We start from the raw sequence: 15887 nt of genomic DNA, 5'->3' as shown, positions 1-15887 counted from the left end.
GATTATGTTACCATTAATAAAGTTACCAGAAACCACAGACTCAAGCTGCCTCCCATTTGCCTCAAAATGGGCATGGTAATACAATCTAAATAGCCCAAGTTTACTTACTAGGTTGTTGCTTCTCCTGTTCCGTTGTTTTTGAAGGTGGTCTACATGCTTGTGGATTTGGAGTAGTCAAGTGGGAAGGCTGAGGTCGCACTTGTGTCACTGGTTTGGCGTGCTGCTGACTTTGTGTCACTTTAGCCTGACCAGTAGGCTTCGGATTGACAGAGGCAGTTTTTTGAGTTTGCGATAGGACACGCTGTGGACCATTTGATGAACATAAAATCCTCTGTGGTGGAAGAGCCCCACTATGGCCACTACTTTGAGGCTTGTGCGTCACAGGTACACGTTTTGCATCCCCACCAGCTGGTAGCATATTCTGAAGAGAAGACACAAACGTTAGGGAAAAAAAAGCATTTTAAGACAATAAAAAATAAAAAGGTACATATCAAGTATATCATTTTACATTTTGAGCAAAAGTAGCAACCAAAATATTAACTGGAAGCAGGGCATGCTATACCACAATTAACATTTACAATCTAGCTAGGCATAAAGAGTGTGCATGGATGACAAGTGTGTCAAGACAGCTAAATAATTACCAAGATGGAAAAATAAAAAAGTCTTATAGGCTATTTAAAGAACCACACAGTAGGAGGAAATCAGATTGACGTGGTTGTTGGTGGGTGTTACCAGGATTCACAGTCAATTTGTCAGGACCCAATTTAGGTTGTGGCATATACCAAAACTGTGGTTTTACCCAGAGACCTCCTATTCCAAAGTAGGAATTAGCGTGTGAGATTAGTTTGTGCTCTTTTTGTTCATATAGATTTATAGGGTTAGTACATCCCTAGTTTTCATTCTGTCGTGTGTACAGAGAAAGTTAAGTACGCGTTCACGGTGGTCTTTTACTTCTGTATTTGAAGAAAAGTGCAAAAATATATAACCGCCAACACAGGTTTTGCCCAGGGCTCTCTCAAGGCAGGACGTTCTGTTGATTAGTTGTATTGTAATTAAGTAATTCATCTGATGTGTCAGCTGAGTGTCTCCTGTACGTCAGAGTCTCTGCAGTCTGAAGGACACATTGTACTGAATTGTAAATATATTGGCGAAAGTGCTTGTGAGGTATGGTAAAACAAGCCATTCCAGTAAAAAAAATAAAAAAAACAACCACACACTAAGACCTAGTCCACATTTCTCGCCTGCCATTAAAATCGCAGGCAAAAATGGAAACTAGTGCATTGCAGGTAAAAAAAAAAAAAAAAAAAAAAAGGGCCATGGCAAAATTTCAATGGGAAAACAAATGGGCCATTGAAAAATGTCAATGGCCATTGAAAACCTGAAATGGGAAAAATGGCCATTGAAAAAGTGCATTGTTCAAAACTAGGAAGTATAACTGCTAGATCCGCAATACACAAAAGATACAGAATTACATTTCCTGGGGTACTTTAATTAATACCATCTGGTGCATTTGATAGACCGCAATAGACATTTCAAGCCATTTGCAAATATTGCTTCGACATTACATAGGTCAGGCCTCCGTGTTCACCTGTCGCTTCTCTTAAGTTGACAAAAACACCTGTATACAAGTGTCTGTAGGGGAAACAAGTTTAAAGACCTATTCAGTATCCTATCCCCCAATCTAATTATAATATAAACACAAGGGATACTATAAGTCTGTAATAAGCTCAATATTGTATGTCAATTATGGAAGAGAGCATGCATGAACTGGTGTCTGATCCAAAAAGACTAGGAAAAAGTGTGAGAACAAAACAAATACTCCCATCAGCCCACCACTTGGCGGAATCTCGTCATCTGGGATTTTTTTGTAAACAGACTGGTTGACATGCTTGAGCATGTACTCCTGTATGATGGGAAGAATTAAGGTCGGCAGGTTGATTAAAGCGGACATTGACAAGTCCACGTGGGTAAAACTTAAGCTGGCCAGATCTCCTTGCCCCCAAAAGGCCCACATACACCATTCAGAGGGTGAAGTCAAGAAAGCAAGAATGGCTGCCGCACTTGGCTAGGATAGTAGTTTTTTGCCAGTAGGTTTAGATATGCATAACCCTTTCCCAATGTGGCACCAACCCTGGGAGAAACTCGCAAGGAGGGAGAAAAAGAAAGGCTGCTTACTGTCCCGTCTTACCACTGGGGGTTAGAAGGCAAGGGTGCATCTGGCTTGTCAACATTCATAACACGTGCTAGAAGTGCAGAGTTGATCTTGAGCAGATGTCTTCAAACTGTGGGGCGCATCCCCCTGGGGCGCGTGAATGTGTTCCCGAGGGGGGGGGGGGCCAAGAGTCTGCAATTACATGTAAATAGAAAAAGAAAGCCTGGAAGCGCGAAAGGAGAGTTTCCAGGCTGTCTTCATTTACATGCAGCAGTTATTGAAAACTGTGAGGAAGGGAGGCTTTTGCTATGGTCGGTCAATTATATAGTTTTAAATGGTGAGGAGTTATTGAAGACATTGAAAAGCATAGATACAGCCATTAAACTGCATTTAGGAATTGTTGATTTCTCTTTTAAAGGTTGGATTGCTTTCCTCTGTATTTCAGTGGGAAATCGTGTGGGCTTTTTTCTTTGCGTTTTACTTGCTTTTTACTGTTGAAAGATTGTTGAAATTTTAATTAACCATACAATAAATGTATTCTGGTTTTGATTCAGATTCTTTCTGTGATTAGGCGATTCTGCGTAAGAAACTGGGTTATTTAAAATATTTTAGCTTATGGGTGTCTGAGTAAGCTAAGTATGTTTAAGTGTTATTTGTAGGAAGGTGGAATCTGACTACATGGTTGCCCCCACTTTTTTTCTGGTGTTTTGATGGGTGACTTAGTTTGGCTGGGAATCCTGCTATTTAGGGTCCCCAGCCTATCTGCTTTCCTCTCTAAATTGATTGCATGTACTTTAGGTACACTCCAGATTGGTTAAAAGGTTACCCTTATGAGTCCCTAGTATATGGTACCTTAGGTACTAAGGGTATTGGTACCCCAGAGGCTGAAACATGTATTATGCCACTCATGTGAAGCCTTCCAAAATGGAACCACAGGTCTGCTACTGCAGCCTGGGTATGGTGGTGCATGCACCCCTTACTAAGATTTAGGTTACCTATATCTACCTTTAATCACTGACACAAACCTATAAGTCACTCCTAAGGCAGGCCTTATCAAGCCTGAATGCAGAGTGTTTAGTTGTGGGAGAGGGTGCCCATGCATGAGCAGGACCCCTCTGCAGCTTTCGGAATCTATTCTGAGGTTGTTCTGTGATGCAGCCAGACCATATACTCCCAAGTGCATTATAACCTTGCGATAAATGCTAACTTTGGAATGGCTGCATGGAAACATTTTGGATTCCTACCCCCTCCCCCTCCAGTCATGGCATCAGGGGTAGAATTCAACCCTTCTAGAGGAAGAAGACATCTACACACTAATCTAACAGGTAATAGTTTAAAAGAGCCATAGCATCACAAAATGGATGCTGCAGCCACAGACACAAGTCTGACCTCCTGCTGCTGGACGAAACTCCGGCTGGGGAGGCCTGGACAATAGGTTTCCTGTCACGGAGGTGTAACCACCTCCCAGGCAGGCTGTAGTGTATTGAAGTCGGGTGGGTGCATTCAGAGAATGCTTTTCAGACAGTGCTGGGGGCACACTTGGTGTCTCTGTGCATATCCAAGTTCAAACTGATTGTAGGGCCAGTCAGTCCCTGCTCTGGCGCGAAACAGGACAAAGGGAATGGGTGTAACCACCCATCTTACCAGACCCTCCCATAGATGGGTCCTCAGAGTAAATCCAACCCCTAAACTTAGTATAAGTATAGGATCCCAGTCCTTGGGACTTCAGATTACACCTGGACGAAACTCTGCAACATATATCCTGGAACTTTGACATTCTATTTCAACTAGAAGATGGGAGAATCTCCCTTGGGGTCAAGGAGTGACTCCCCTGTTCAAAAAAGGCACCAAAGAAGCATCTTGCCAGTCTGCATTTCCAAGGCTCCCGCCGGATCCTGAATGATTTGTGAGTCAGGACACAGACTTCTCAGAGGCCAACACGAGATCCCAGCAAAGCTGAGATCCGCAGCCCTCACGAGAGACGTGGAACCAGAACTCCTGGACACCATGCACATTTCTTAGTGCATTAACTTCCAGAGCTTTCCCGAGTTGTGCATTGGGCTACTTTTAGTCCATGCCCAGAGCACCATCTACACAGAAGATTGTGGGCCTACACTCCAGGAGTGTTCCGTGGTCCCGCTTCGAGCATTTCCGCTCAAGGCTCCTTAGGGATCCCTGGTCCGTTGACTGGTGGGTCCACACGATGGGAACTGTTTCTTGGGCTTCCATGGTTGCTTCAGACGTGCCCCGACTCCCCTCCAAAGGGTGAGTCCCTCAGACCTTGCTGGTCTGCACCGAAGCCGATCTTTTTCTGTGTGGGTTGCTGTTGCCAAGGCTTGTTGGGTCCAATCCAGATACCGACACCGCAGCACTTGACATCCTTCGTGGGACAGCTTAAATCCAGCACCTGGTAGTCGTCGACGCCTACTGGTCCTCTTGGCAGAAGTCAAGCTTCACCTTCTTCATCTAAAAGCATCCGACATCGGTGGGCATCTGCTCATCACCTTCCTGGTCACTGGCTAGCAACCCAGACAGTTCCCTCTGCTTTCAGATTTCCGATCCACCCTTGGATCAATCTGGACACTTTTGATTTAGTCGCCAGCAGCAGCAGCTCGCCATTGAAAACGACGATGAAACCAGACATCAAAAGACACCTATGCATCCAGCTTCCCTGGGTGAGGTAAATAGAGTACTCTGGTGCTTCCGATTGTATTGACTCTAGAACTGCCCAGTTCTAAAGGGGTCCATTTAATTGGATCTTCAAGACAACAAAACTGAACCAAATGTTAGATGACCAATTACTAATGCAAAATTATGAGTAACTATTTTGCGCCCTCCCCCCAGCACTGACCTCTATCACCTAAACAGCCGATCTGAACGCTGTCTGGCACAGGAATCACTCGCAAGCCGCCATCACCGGCCGCGAGGAGACAAGGACACGCCCCCTCCGGGTGGCCACGCCCACTTCTCGCCAAAACACATAAAAGCGCGCTCTGACTTCTAGAGCTGCACTGTACCCGAATCTCCTGAGGCGGAAAGCCCGGAGCGACGCTTAGCTTTGAAATTGAAATCTTATTTTAAAATTGTGTTTAACTTGTGTTTTTAAACCTACTTTGCGCCCTCCCCCCAGCACTAACCTCTATCACCTAAACAGCCGATCTGAACGCTGTCTGGCACAGGAATCACTCGCAAGCCCGCCATCACCGGCCGCGAGGAGACAAGGACACGCCCCCTCCGGGTGGCCACGCCCACTTCCCCGCCAACACCCCTTTTTTCGCCCATAAATCATGTATCAGCCCAGGGAACGCAGCGGACGGGCGCAGCGGGCGCGCCGAAGGCGCGCCAAAGGCAAGCCCGTCCGGGCCCAGCCGGCCTTAGGCCCTACTACTATGCCCATCTTACCCAGGAACAGCCTGATATACTCCCGGGATAAGCTTCTAGCTTTAAAAACCCAGAAACACCCTTCCAGCGCGCGCACTCTGACGGACGGGAACCCCTTCATTAGATGCAATCTCTGTAACCCTGCCGGCCCGGACCCGGCTCCGGCTTCTAGTGGACTGCAACTTGGCCTACTCAACTGCAGGTCGCTCGTGAAGCACGCGCATGAAATCAACCTCCTAATCGCCAACCACGCCACAGATATCTTGTTTCTAACTGAAACCTGGCTTACGTCCAGCAATGGCCCCGACATAGTCCTTGCCCTCCCTCCCGGGTACCTTATGTGCTCGCTGAACAGATCAGAGGGGAGAGGAGGTGGATTAGCCATAATCTACAAGGACGTTTTTACCTGCAGAACTTCGGACGGCAACATCAAGGGATGTGAAAGCTGTAACTTTGCCATACAAATCTCCCCAGTTACCTCACTGTCTGGAACGCTGGTATATCGCCCTCCGGGCCATTTGGCCGAATTTCCAAGTAAAATCATCGATAAGATCTCCATTGAGTGCACCTCCTCCTCCAACTACTTACTTTTGGGGGACCTTAATGTCCACTTTCTGGACCCGGCCGACAAGCAGGCGATAGAACTGTTACAGGACATCACCTCCACCGGCCTTGACCTAAAAAAATCGACAGGCCACTCATGAAAGAGGGCAATTGCTCGACCCCATATTTACAAACATCCCAGACTTGAAAACCCTTGATCACGTCCCCCCTCCCTTGGACAGACCACTTCCTGGTCCCCTTCGTATGGGCGATTAACACTCTGCCCCCTCTACCTCCCAAAATAAGAACCCGGACAAGACGATGGCACAAACTGGACCCAGATGAATGGGCAGCCAAACTAAGGGAAAACGTTCCCCTTCCCTCTCAAGACACTATAGCTGCGGACAAAGAATTCACACTTGGGTCCCCCAATCCCTTGACACCATCCTGCCAAAATCCAGCTCCTTGAAACGCACCAAGAGAGTCAATCCGTCCCCCTGGTATACCCCTGAACTCAACCTCTTGCGGAAGGCTTGCAAGAGGAACGAACGCCTTTGGAGGAAGGACAAAACGGCAGAGAAAAAAGATATATTTCGTACCTCCATAAATGTCTACAAAAAGGAGCTACGTAACACCAAAATTGTTTTCTACGAGAGTAGAATCACAAATGCCGCATGTTCGGCCCACGAAACCTTCGCCGTTCTAAAAGAACTCCTCCATGCCCCTGACCCTCCTCTCAAGCCACTCGATCCCAAAGAAGCGGAAAGCAAATGTACTAATCTTGCTACCTTCTTTGATGAGAAAATAAAAAATTCTTCTAGCCATTCCCCCCCCCGAACCGGGGCATACGGATAGGGATCTCACTAATTCTACTACCCATCCCCCCCATCCGCTCGACAGTCCCTCACCCCCCTGGACACCTTTGGTCCAGTCACCACGGAAGAGGTTGAGGCAACACTGGCCTCAATCAAAAGTGGGTCCCCACTCGACCCCGCACCCCTCCGCTTCCTGAAAAAAGTGACTAGCACCATTACACCCCCCCTCACGGCATTGATCAACTCCTCCTTCTTGCAGAGCACAGTACCCCCCAGCTGGAAAGCGGCTGCGGTCAAAGGCCTATTAAAAAAACCCTCGTTAGACCCACAGGACCTCTCCAACTATAGACCCATCTCCCTTCTCCCAGGTAACAGTAAGATCGCGGAGAAGTTAGTGAACAAACAACTGTCACTATTCCTGGAGAGCAACAACCTACTAGGGGTCTCCCAGACAGGGTTTCGCTCAGGACAGTGCACTGACATCGCCCTCCTGGCAGCAGTGGAGAAGGCCAGAAGCATTCTGGACACGGGAGGATCAGTGGCAGTGATCCTCCTGGACCTCAGTGCGGCCTTCGACACTGTGGACCATCCCACCCTCATCCAACGACTGGGAAAAATCGGAGTAAGGGGTACGGCCCTGAAGTGGCTAAAATCCTTCCTAACAGGCCGTTCCTTCCAAGTTTGGGAGAACGACAGCCACTCACCCGTTATTCCCCTCCGCTGTGGAGTACCGCAGGGCTCATCCTTGAGCCCTACGTTATTCAACGTTTACATGGCCCCACTTGAGAAGCTGGTCAGTCCGTTCGGCGTATCAATAATTAACTACGCTGAGGATACCCAGCTGGTGGTTACCCTCTCACACCCCCACCACTCCCCCTCCGACCTCCACAGTTGTCTCACTGAAGTCCACCGCTGGATGAACCTCTCCTCACTAAAATTAAACGGTTCTAAGACCGAGATACTGATGCTCGGCCACAAAGGACCCTCCCTGCCGCCTCACCTCTGGCCCGATTGCCTGGGCGACCCCCCCACCCCTAAGGAAGAGGTCAAAAGCCTAGGCGTTTGGATTGATAACGACCTAAGCTTTAGAACTCAAGCAAAAAAAACTGCAGGAATATGCTTCGGACTACTCAGAGCCTGCAGAAAGGTCCTCCCTTTGCTCCCAGCGAACGCCAAGAAACTTCTCATTCAGGGCCTCATTCTGGCGAGACTGGACTACTGCAACGCAATATACCTGGGAGCCCCGAAGCCACGCTCAACACCTTGCAGAAAGTCCAAAATGCCGCCGCGCGCCTTCTGTCCGGCACACCAGCAAGATCATCTGCTAAACCAGCCCTCAAGTCTCTCCACTGGCGCCCAGTCAGGGTAAGAGTGGCCTTCAAGGCTCTCTGTCTGGCCCACAAAACCCTTAACAACAACGGCCCTCCCCTCCTCAAGGAATTCATTATCCCTTACAAAGCGGAAAGGGCCCTCCGGTCCAGCGGAGAAAATCTCATCAGTCCCCAGAGTCAAAAAAGCTAGGGCCGGTGGCCGTCGCTTCTCGGTCCACACGGCCAAACACTGGAACAACCTCCCAAGACGCCTGAGATTAGAACCCAATCTCCTCCAGTTTAGGAAATCACTGAAGACCCTCCTTTTTCCTCACCCATAAATAAATAAATAAATAAATAAATAAATAAATAAATAAAACTACTTTATAGGGTGTAGAACATTAGAGCTGCAGGAAAAACATGTTAAAAGAACAGCAACGTAAAATAATGTATGGTAAGCAATCATCAGATCTCATAAGCGACCATGAATAGGTGTACGCCTTCGTTGCATCTGGATTTTTGGATTCTGGATACTATCCCTGCAAAACGTAAGCCTGCGGGTATGCTTGAAGATTCTGTACTCACTGCAACATTAGAACTATTGCTGAATCCATGTTTTACGGTGAAACGTTTAGCTTTACTGTACATAGAGCGCTATTTAGTACGCAAAACCACATGGCACAACTCTAAAAGTGCATTCTTCAGCCAAGAGTAGAAATACTGCAGTTCTACACGCAACAACAATTGGGAAAATACGGTAAAGTATTAAAACACCACCCATAATGCCCGGAAATGGTTTAAGCATAGCCTCCTATTGTCAGGAGTCACTCGCAACACCCAGTAAGGGACGATTTAAGCATTACCTTTGCAACTCCGGTAGATCCATTTTGATTTTCCTTGCCATGCCGGTCCATGTCTGAAATTTAAAGAGAAAATAGATATATAGAATGTTATTCACAGAATATAGAATGTCATTCACAAAACAATAATTGCAACTCAGCAGGTCACTTAAAGAACACGGCAACTTCCCTTTATAAAGTATGGTTTTAACATTTAGGAGTTTTACATCATGGCACTAGTGCTATTCGACATTGAATCTCGGGAGTGTTTTTACAGGTTCCTACCCACAGTTTAGAAATGTGGTTTCTTGCGAAATTTAAATGTTTTGTGTATATTGTATATATGTGAAAAAAATCTCAATAAAAATATTTTTTTTTAAAAAGAAATGTTGTTTCATCACTAATCATGCGTTTTCGCTGACAAGCTGGAAAACTCTACCCTTCAAGCTGTTAGCAGAACTGACAATATGGTTCGTACTGGCAATCACTTGGTCTCCTGCTGTGTGCTTGGGGGGGGGGGAGACTATGACAATGCATGTCTTAGGGGAATGCCCATATAAAAACGTACGACAACCGATTGTTTTTTTTATAAAGGAGGAGAGAACGGCAAAAAGACCAGTATATAGATTTTTTTTGTTTGGATAAGTAGCGTGCGATCAACGAGGTTTTCTGGTGTGGAGAGGGTACCATGGACGCCGCGTCCCTTCCAGTTGCGTTACTATGGAAGAGAGCGAGTAGAAACTCTTGTTATAGAACCTATTAACCTCCTTCGGGATTAAAAGGACGCACACCCATCCTCATTTCCGCTGGTGTGTGTAAAACTCGCAGCTCTGATCAGTTTGTATATATATATATATATATAACACACACCAGTCAGTCTAAATACTTAATTTCGATCACATTGATCGGTAGAATTTGGGATTCTGGCGTGTAGAATGGCTATTCGGAAGTAAATTACTTGCACAAACCATACAGCGTATGGATAATCCAAATTAACGTGGAATGACTTACTACCACAAAATAAAATAGAAAGCTATCAAACCTGCAGCCTACATGCATATTAGCGATTCAGGGACAGTGCTGCCTTTACCACTCTCGCAGGAACATAAAACATCAAACCCAAAGTGTATTCTGACTTGAGGGCCAGTTAAGAACCTGGTACACTACCATCTTATAATTTACAGGAAGCACCGCTGTGGTCCCTAGGCTCTCCTGCGCCTCTAAGACGCCTGGTAGGTGGGTGGGCATAAGTGTTCCGACTTTCTTCCAAAACCCCATGCACTACTCACAAGCAGGCAGGCTACAACGTCGCTTGCGGGAAATTAAAAGCCCGCGTCTTGATCGATATTTTAATCCAAAATTTAGAACACGGAAGATGGCCGCGCCTGGTCCGCTGCGCCTCTCTCTCTCAAGGCCACACCACAGCGAGAAGCCGAGCAAAGCACTGTTTAAATTCAAAACTGCCCGCTTTAAATACCTTTAAACTGCTGCCCGTCAACGATTGGCCACCTCCGAAATCCTACTTCGAGCTTATTGGACAATGAGAGGAACACCCACGTTACTGAGCAACAGGAAACGTAGCCTGACGTCAAAGCGCATGGACGCTACCAGCTCGAACGCTCTCATAGACATAGGACAACGAGTTTTAAGATTTCACTCTCTTATATTCAGTTGCTGCTCGCCTGCTCCTTCAAAACAGCGCTGCAGGGATTATATGAACGCTGGAATTGACAGCCCATACATAATTCAAACTCTAGTGGTACACTATTTTGGGAAAGCATAGATTTCTTCCAAAGTCTTCTGGACGTAGAAAAATAACACAAAGTGAATGCATGAGCTTCTTTAGATGCAGTGTTTAGCGGCCATCTTAGAAGAGTAGATTCCAAATAAACGTGCTAGTACCAGTTGCCATGGCATGATGGCAAAGACAACAAGCATTTGCAATGCAATAGGTCTCGCATTATGAAAGTTTGAGCTATTGGTCTTGTAAATGACATTTTTTTTATTTATGTGTTGGTTTTGAAAATAGCTAAATTAATAGCTTTGTCATTTACAATGCCGATAGTTATAACTTTCGCAAATGTGACACCTATAGCATTTGTAATGCAACATGTTTTGTATTACGTGACTTAGATGTATTGATATTACAAATAACAATGGCTTTTAATTTTTTTAAATAATTAATACTTAAATAAAAGGGATTCTAATTTATAATGGCAATAGCTTAAACTTTTGTAAATAACTTTTGTGAAGATTATGTTCAGTGTATTTTATTGTGATGAAAATCCAGGAATAGAAGTGAAATATTAACATCTTTTTGTGACATTTGTAATAAAGTTTGAAACATTGAGAGAACATATTTGAACCAGTTGTTGTTGAATGGTTGCAGAGATTGATGCAGTGATGGCGCGGAGGGATGCTGGGGTTGCGCTGAGTGATGCTGGGTTTGCGCGGAGTGATGCTGGGGTTGCGCGGAGTGATGCTGGGGTTGCGCTAAGTGATGCAGGGGTTGCGCTGAGTGATGCAGGGGTTGCGCTGAGTGATGCAGGGGTTGCGCTGAGTGATGCAGGGGTTGCGCTGAGTGATGCAGGGGTTGCGCTGAGTGATGCTGGGGTTGCGCTGAGTGATGCTGGAGTTGCGCTGAGTGATGCAGGGGTTGCGCTGAGTGATGCAGGGGTTGCGCTGAGTGATGCAGGGGTTGCGCTGAGTGATGGTGGCGCTGAGTGATGCAGGGGTTGCGCTAAGTGATGCAGGGGTTTCGCTAAGTGATGCAGGGGTTGCGCTGAGTGATGCAGGGGTTGCAAGGGGAAAAAAAGCGAGTCTAACAGAGGGCAGAAGGGCAGAAAAACAAGGGAAAAACGAGTCTAACAGAGGGCAGAAGGGCATAAACAAGCATTTGCAATGCAATAGGTCTCGCATTAGGAAAGTTTGAGCTATTGGTATTGTAAATGACACATTTTTTATTTATGTGTTGGTTTTGAAAATAGTGAAATTAATAGCTTTGTCATTTACAATGCCAATAGTTATAACTTTTGCAAATGTGACACCTATAGCATTTGTAATGCAATATGTGTTGTATTTACGTGACTTACATGCATTGATATTACAAATAACAATGGCTTTTAATATTTTTAATAATTAATACTTAAATAAAAGTTATTGTAATTTATAATGGCAATAGCTTAAACTTTTGTAAATAACGTTTTTGTGAAGATTATGTTCAGTGTATTTTATTGTGACGAAAATCCAAGAACAGAAGTGAAATATTAACATCTTTTTGTGACATTTGTAATAAAGCTTGAAACATTGAGAGAACATATTTGAACCAGTTGTTGTTGAATGGCTGCACAGATTGATGCTGTGGTGGTGCTGTGTGCAGTTGTGGTGGCGAATGAGTGATGTTGTGGTGTTCAGTGATGCTGTGGTAGCGCATAGTAATGTTGTGGTGCCCCTGAGTGATGCTGTGGTGGTGCTGAGTGATGCTGTATGCTATGCTATGTTTTGTTTTGCTATCCTATGTTTTGTTTTGTTATGCTATGCTTTGCTATCCTATGCTTTGATTTTGTATGCTATGCTGTGTTGTGTTATGCTATGCTATATTTTGTTTTGTTTTGCTATGTTTTGCTATGCTATGCTTTGTTATGCAGTGCTATGTTTTGTTATGCATACTATGCTTTGCTATGCTATGTTTTGAAATGCCATGCTATGTTTTGTTGTGTTTTGTTATGCTATGTTTTGTTGTGTTTTGCTATGTTTTGTTATGCTATGTTTTGTTATGCTATGCTTTGTTATGTTATGCTATGTTTTGTTATGTTATGCTATGTTTTGTTCTGCTATGTTTTGTTGTGTTTTGTTGTGTTTTGCTATGTTTTGTTATGCTATGTTTTGTTGTGCTATGCTTTGTTTTGTTTTGCTACGTTTTGTTATGCTATGCTTTGTTGTGTTTTCTTATGCTATGTTTTGTTATATTATGCTATGTTTTGTTCTGATATGTTTTGTTGTGTTTTGTTATGCTGTGCTATGTTTTGTTATACTATGCTATGTTTTGTTTTGCTATGTTTTGTTAGGTTATGCTATGCTTTGTTTTGTTATGCTATGTTTTGTTATGCCATGCTATGTTTTGTTGTGTTTTGTTATGCTATGCTATGCTATGATTTGTTGTGTTTAGCTATCCTATGCTTTGTTTTCTTATGCTATGCTATGTTTTGCTATTCTATGCTTTGTTTTGTTATGCTATGCTGTGTTTTGTTATGCTATGTTTTGTTATGCTATGCTATGTTTTGCTATGCTATGCTTTGTTATGCTATGCTATGTTTTGTTATGCTATGCTACGTTTTGTTGTTTTTTATTATGCTATGCTTTGTTTTGCTATACTATGTTTTGTTATGCTATGCTATGCTTTGTTATGCTATGCTATGTTTTGTTATGCTATGTTTTGTTGTGTGTTATTATGCTATGCTTTGTTTTGCTATGCTTTGTTTTGCTAAGCTATGTTTTGTTATGCTATGTTTTGTTATGCTTTGCTTTGTTTTGTTATGCTATGCTATGTTTTGTTGTGTTTTGTTTTGCTATGCTGTGCTTTGTTATGCTATGTTTTGTTGTGCTATGCTATGTTTTGTTGTGCTATGCTATGTTTTGTTGTGCTATGCTATGTTTTGTTGTGTTTTGTTATGCTATGTTTTTTGTGTTTTGTTATGCTATACTATGTTTTGTTGTGCTATGTTTTGTTATGCTATGCTATGTTTTGTTTTGCTATGCTATGTTTTGCTATCCTGGTGTGTGTGTGTGTGTGGTTGTGTGTGTGGTTGTGTGTTTGTGTGTGTGGGGGGTGTTGTGTGGGGGGGGTGTGGGGTTGTGTGTGTGGTTTTGTGTGTGTGGGGTTGTGTGTGTGGGGTTTTGTGTGTGTGCGGTTTTGCATGTGTGTGTTTGTGTGTTTGTGTGTGGGGGTTGTGTAGGGGTGGGGGTGTGTGTGAGGGGGCAGTGTGTGAGGGGGCAGTGTGTGAGGGGGCAGTGTGTGAGGGGGCAGTGTGTGAGGGGGCAGTGTGTGAGTAGGTTGTGTGTGTGTGTGGGTATGTGTGTGTTGGGGTGTGTGTGTGTGGGGTTGTGTGTGTGAGTGTGTGTGCGGAGTTGTGTGTGTGTGGGGGGTTGTGTGTGGGGGGGGTTGTGTGTGTGGTTTTGTGTGTGTGTGGTTGTGTCTTTGTGTGTGGGGGGTTGTGTGTGTGTGTGAGGGGGCAGTGTGTGAGGGGGCCGTGTGTGAGGGGGCAGTGTGTGAGGGGGCAGTGTGTGAGGGGGCAGTGTGTGAGGGGGCAGTGTGTGAGGGGGCAGTGTGTGAGTGGGTTGTGTAAGTGTGTGTGTGTGGTTGTGTGTGAGTGGTTGTGTGTGTGGGGGGTTACGTGTGGGTGTGTCTTTGTGTGGGGGGTTGTGTGTGAGGAGGCAGTGTGAGGGAGCAGTGTGTGAGGGGGCAGTGTGTGAGTGGGCAGTGTGTGAGGGGCAGTGTGTGTCACGTTATGCAGATTGACTAACCTGGTTTGTTCAGATACAGCGGGAGCGATGTTGAAGCTAGTTTCTCTCCTCCCTAGATGTGTACCCCAGGTGAGTCTTAGCGGAACTTCACCTGAGAGGACACCACCCAGGGAAGGGGAAAAATGGAGAAATAAAATAGAAAAGGCTGGCAGCCATAAACCATCCACAGGGCTCGACAATAGGAGATACACCTCGCCTACGTCGGGGTACAGGTTCCTGTATGGAGACACAAACACACAGGATTCACTCTCTGTCTCATATACAAGGCCACCTCTACTTGTTATATACTTGAGTACCCAATATGCTTACATGTCAAAGCTCCAGCAAGCACTCCAACACATCAGGGCAAAAGTAGGAAAAATAAAGTAACCAACAAAAATAGTAGGGAACTGCCCATGAACCCTAAACGGAAAAAAGATTAACAGAGTCTCTGTGGATTACCCATAGTCAATGTAAACGCTACTTATCTGAAGCGTAGTGGGTTCTTCGTGAATGCGACTCGACCAACCCCAGGTCAGCTGTAAAGTTCTTGGTGGAGAAAATCCGGTCCGAGCTACTCCAAAGCTCAATGTAAAACCAAAAGAGAATCAGCAGAATCCACAACCAGGAAGTAGCGGATAAAACAAAACAAAAGTACTTTCCACACGCTAGTCTACCACTAGCTTTAGTTTCAAAGAAAACGAGAAAGCAAGCGAGGCAAAAGGGGAGCTGGATTCACGTCATCCACTCACCCTAAAGTCATGATACAACAGCGCGGCTCCCAAGCGGCTCCCAGCAGAGTTTGCAGTGTGGGTCACAGCGCGGCTGTCAGCTTGATTCCAGAGCGGGACACAGCGCGGCTCCCATCCGGGTTTGCAGAGCGGGTCACAGCGCGGCTCCCAACAGGGTTTGCAGTGCGGGTCACAGCGCGGCTGTCAGCTCGGTTCCAGAGCGGGACACAGCGCGGCTGTCAGCAGATCCAAAGAGTAGAATAACACGAAGCAAAGACAAACACGCTCAGCAAGGTTCCAAGTTCAAGAAAGTAGCTGACACAGGTGACAAGCACCGAGGGCTTCCACACAGACATAGTTATAGTTGTGGAAAAGAACAGAGCAGAGGAAAGGGAAAACAGACTAACCACCAGGCATTCCGGGACCTGTAGTTTCCCCATAGGTGCCTAAGTTGTGACAGTGTGTGAGGGGGCAGTGTGTGAGGGGGCAGTGTGTGAGGGGGCAGTGTGTGAGGGGGCAGTGTGTGAGGGGGCAGTGTGTGAGTGGGCTGTGAGTGAGGGGGCAGTGTGTGGGGGATCCGTGTGTGAGTGTGCAGTGTGTGAGTGTGCAGTGTG

At 45.5% G+C, this 15887-nt stretch overlaps 1 protein-coding gene across 5 annotated transcripts in view; it reads right to left on the bottom strand.

Moving 5' to 3' along the window:
- Positions 1–15887, bottom strand: part of AURKA (aurora kinase A) — a 223395-nt gene that overhangs the window by 85366 nt on the left and 122142 nt on the right. For 2 of the 5 annotated variants that reach the window (XM_078652011.1, XM_078652012.1), the window contains 2 exons: positions 9065–9117; positions 109–421 (listed from right to left, as the gene is read on the bottom strand). In XM_078652011.1, coding sequence (XP_078508137.1) covers positions 109–421; positions 9065–9115 — 364 coding nt within the window. In that variant the 5' untranslated portion in view covers positions 9116–9117. Of the gene's footprint in view, positions 1–108; positions 422–9064; positions 9118–10207; positions 10487–10517; positions 10537–15887 lie in introns of those variants that run through there. The other 3 variants (XM_078652013.1, XM_078652010.1, XM_078652016.1) reach the window with 3 other exon arrangements.

The sequence above is a fragment of the Lissotriton helveticus genome, chromosome 7 (assembly GCF_964261635.1).
Source record: "Lissotriton helveticus chromosome 7, aLisHel1.1, whole genome shotgun sequence".
NCBI classification, from domain to species: domain Eukaryota; kingdom Metazoa; phylum Chordata; class Amphibia; order Caudata; family Salamandridae; genus Lissotriton; species Lissotriton helveticus.
This window is presented reverse-complemented; position numbering and strand designations above follow the sequence as displayed.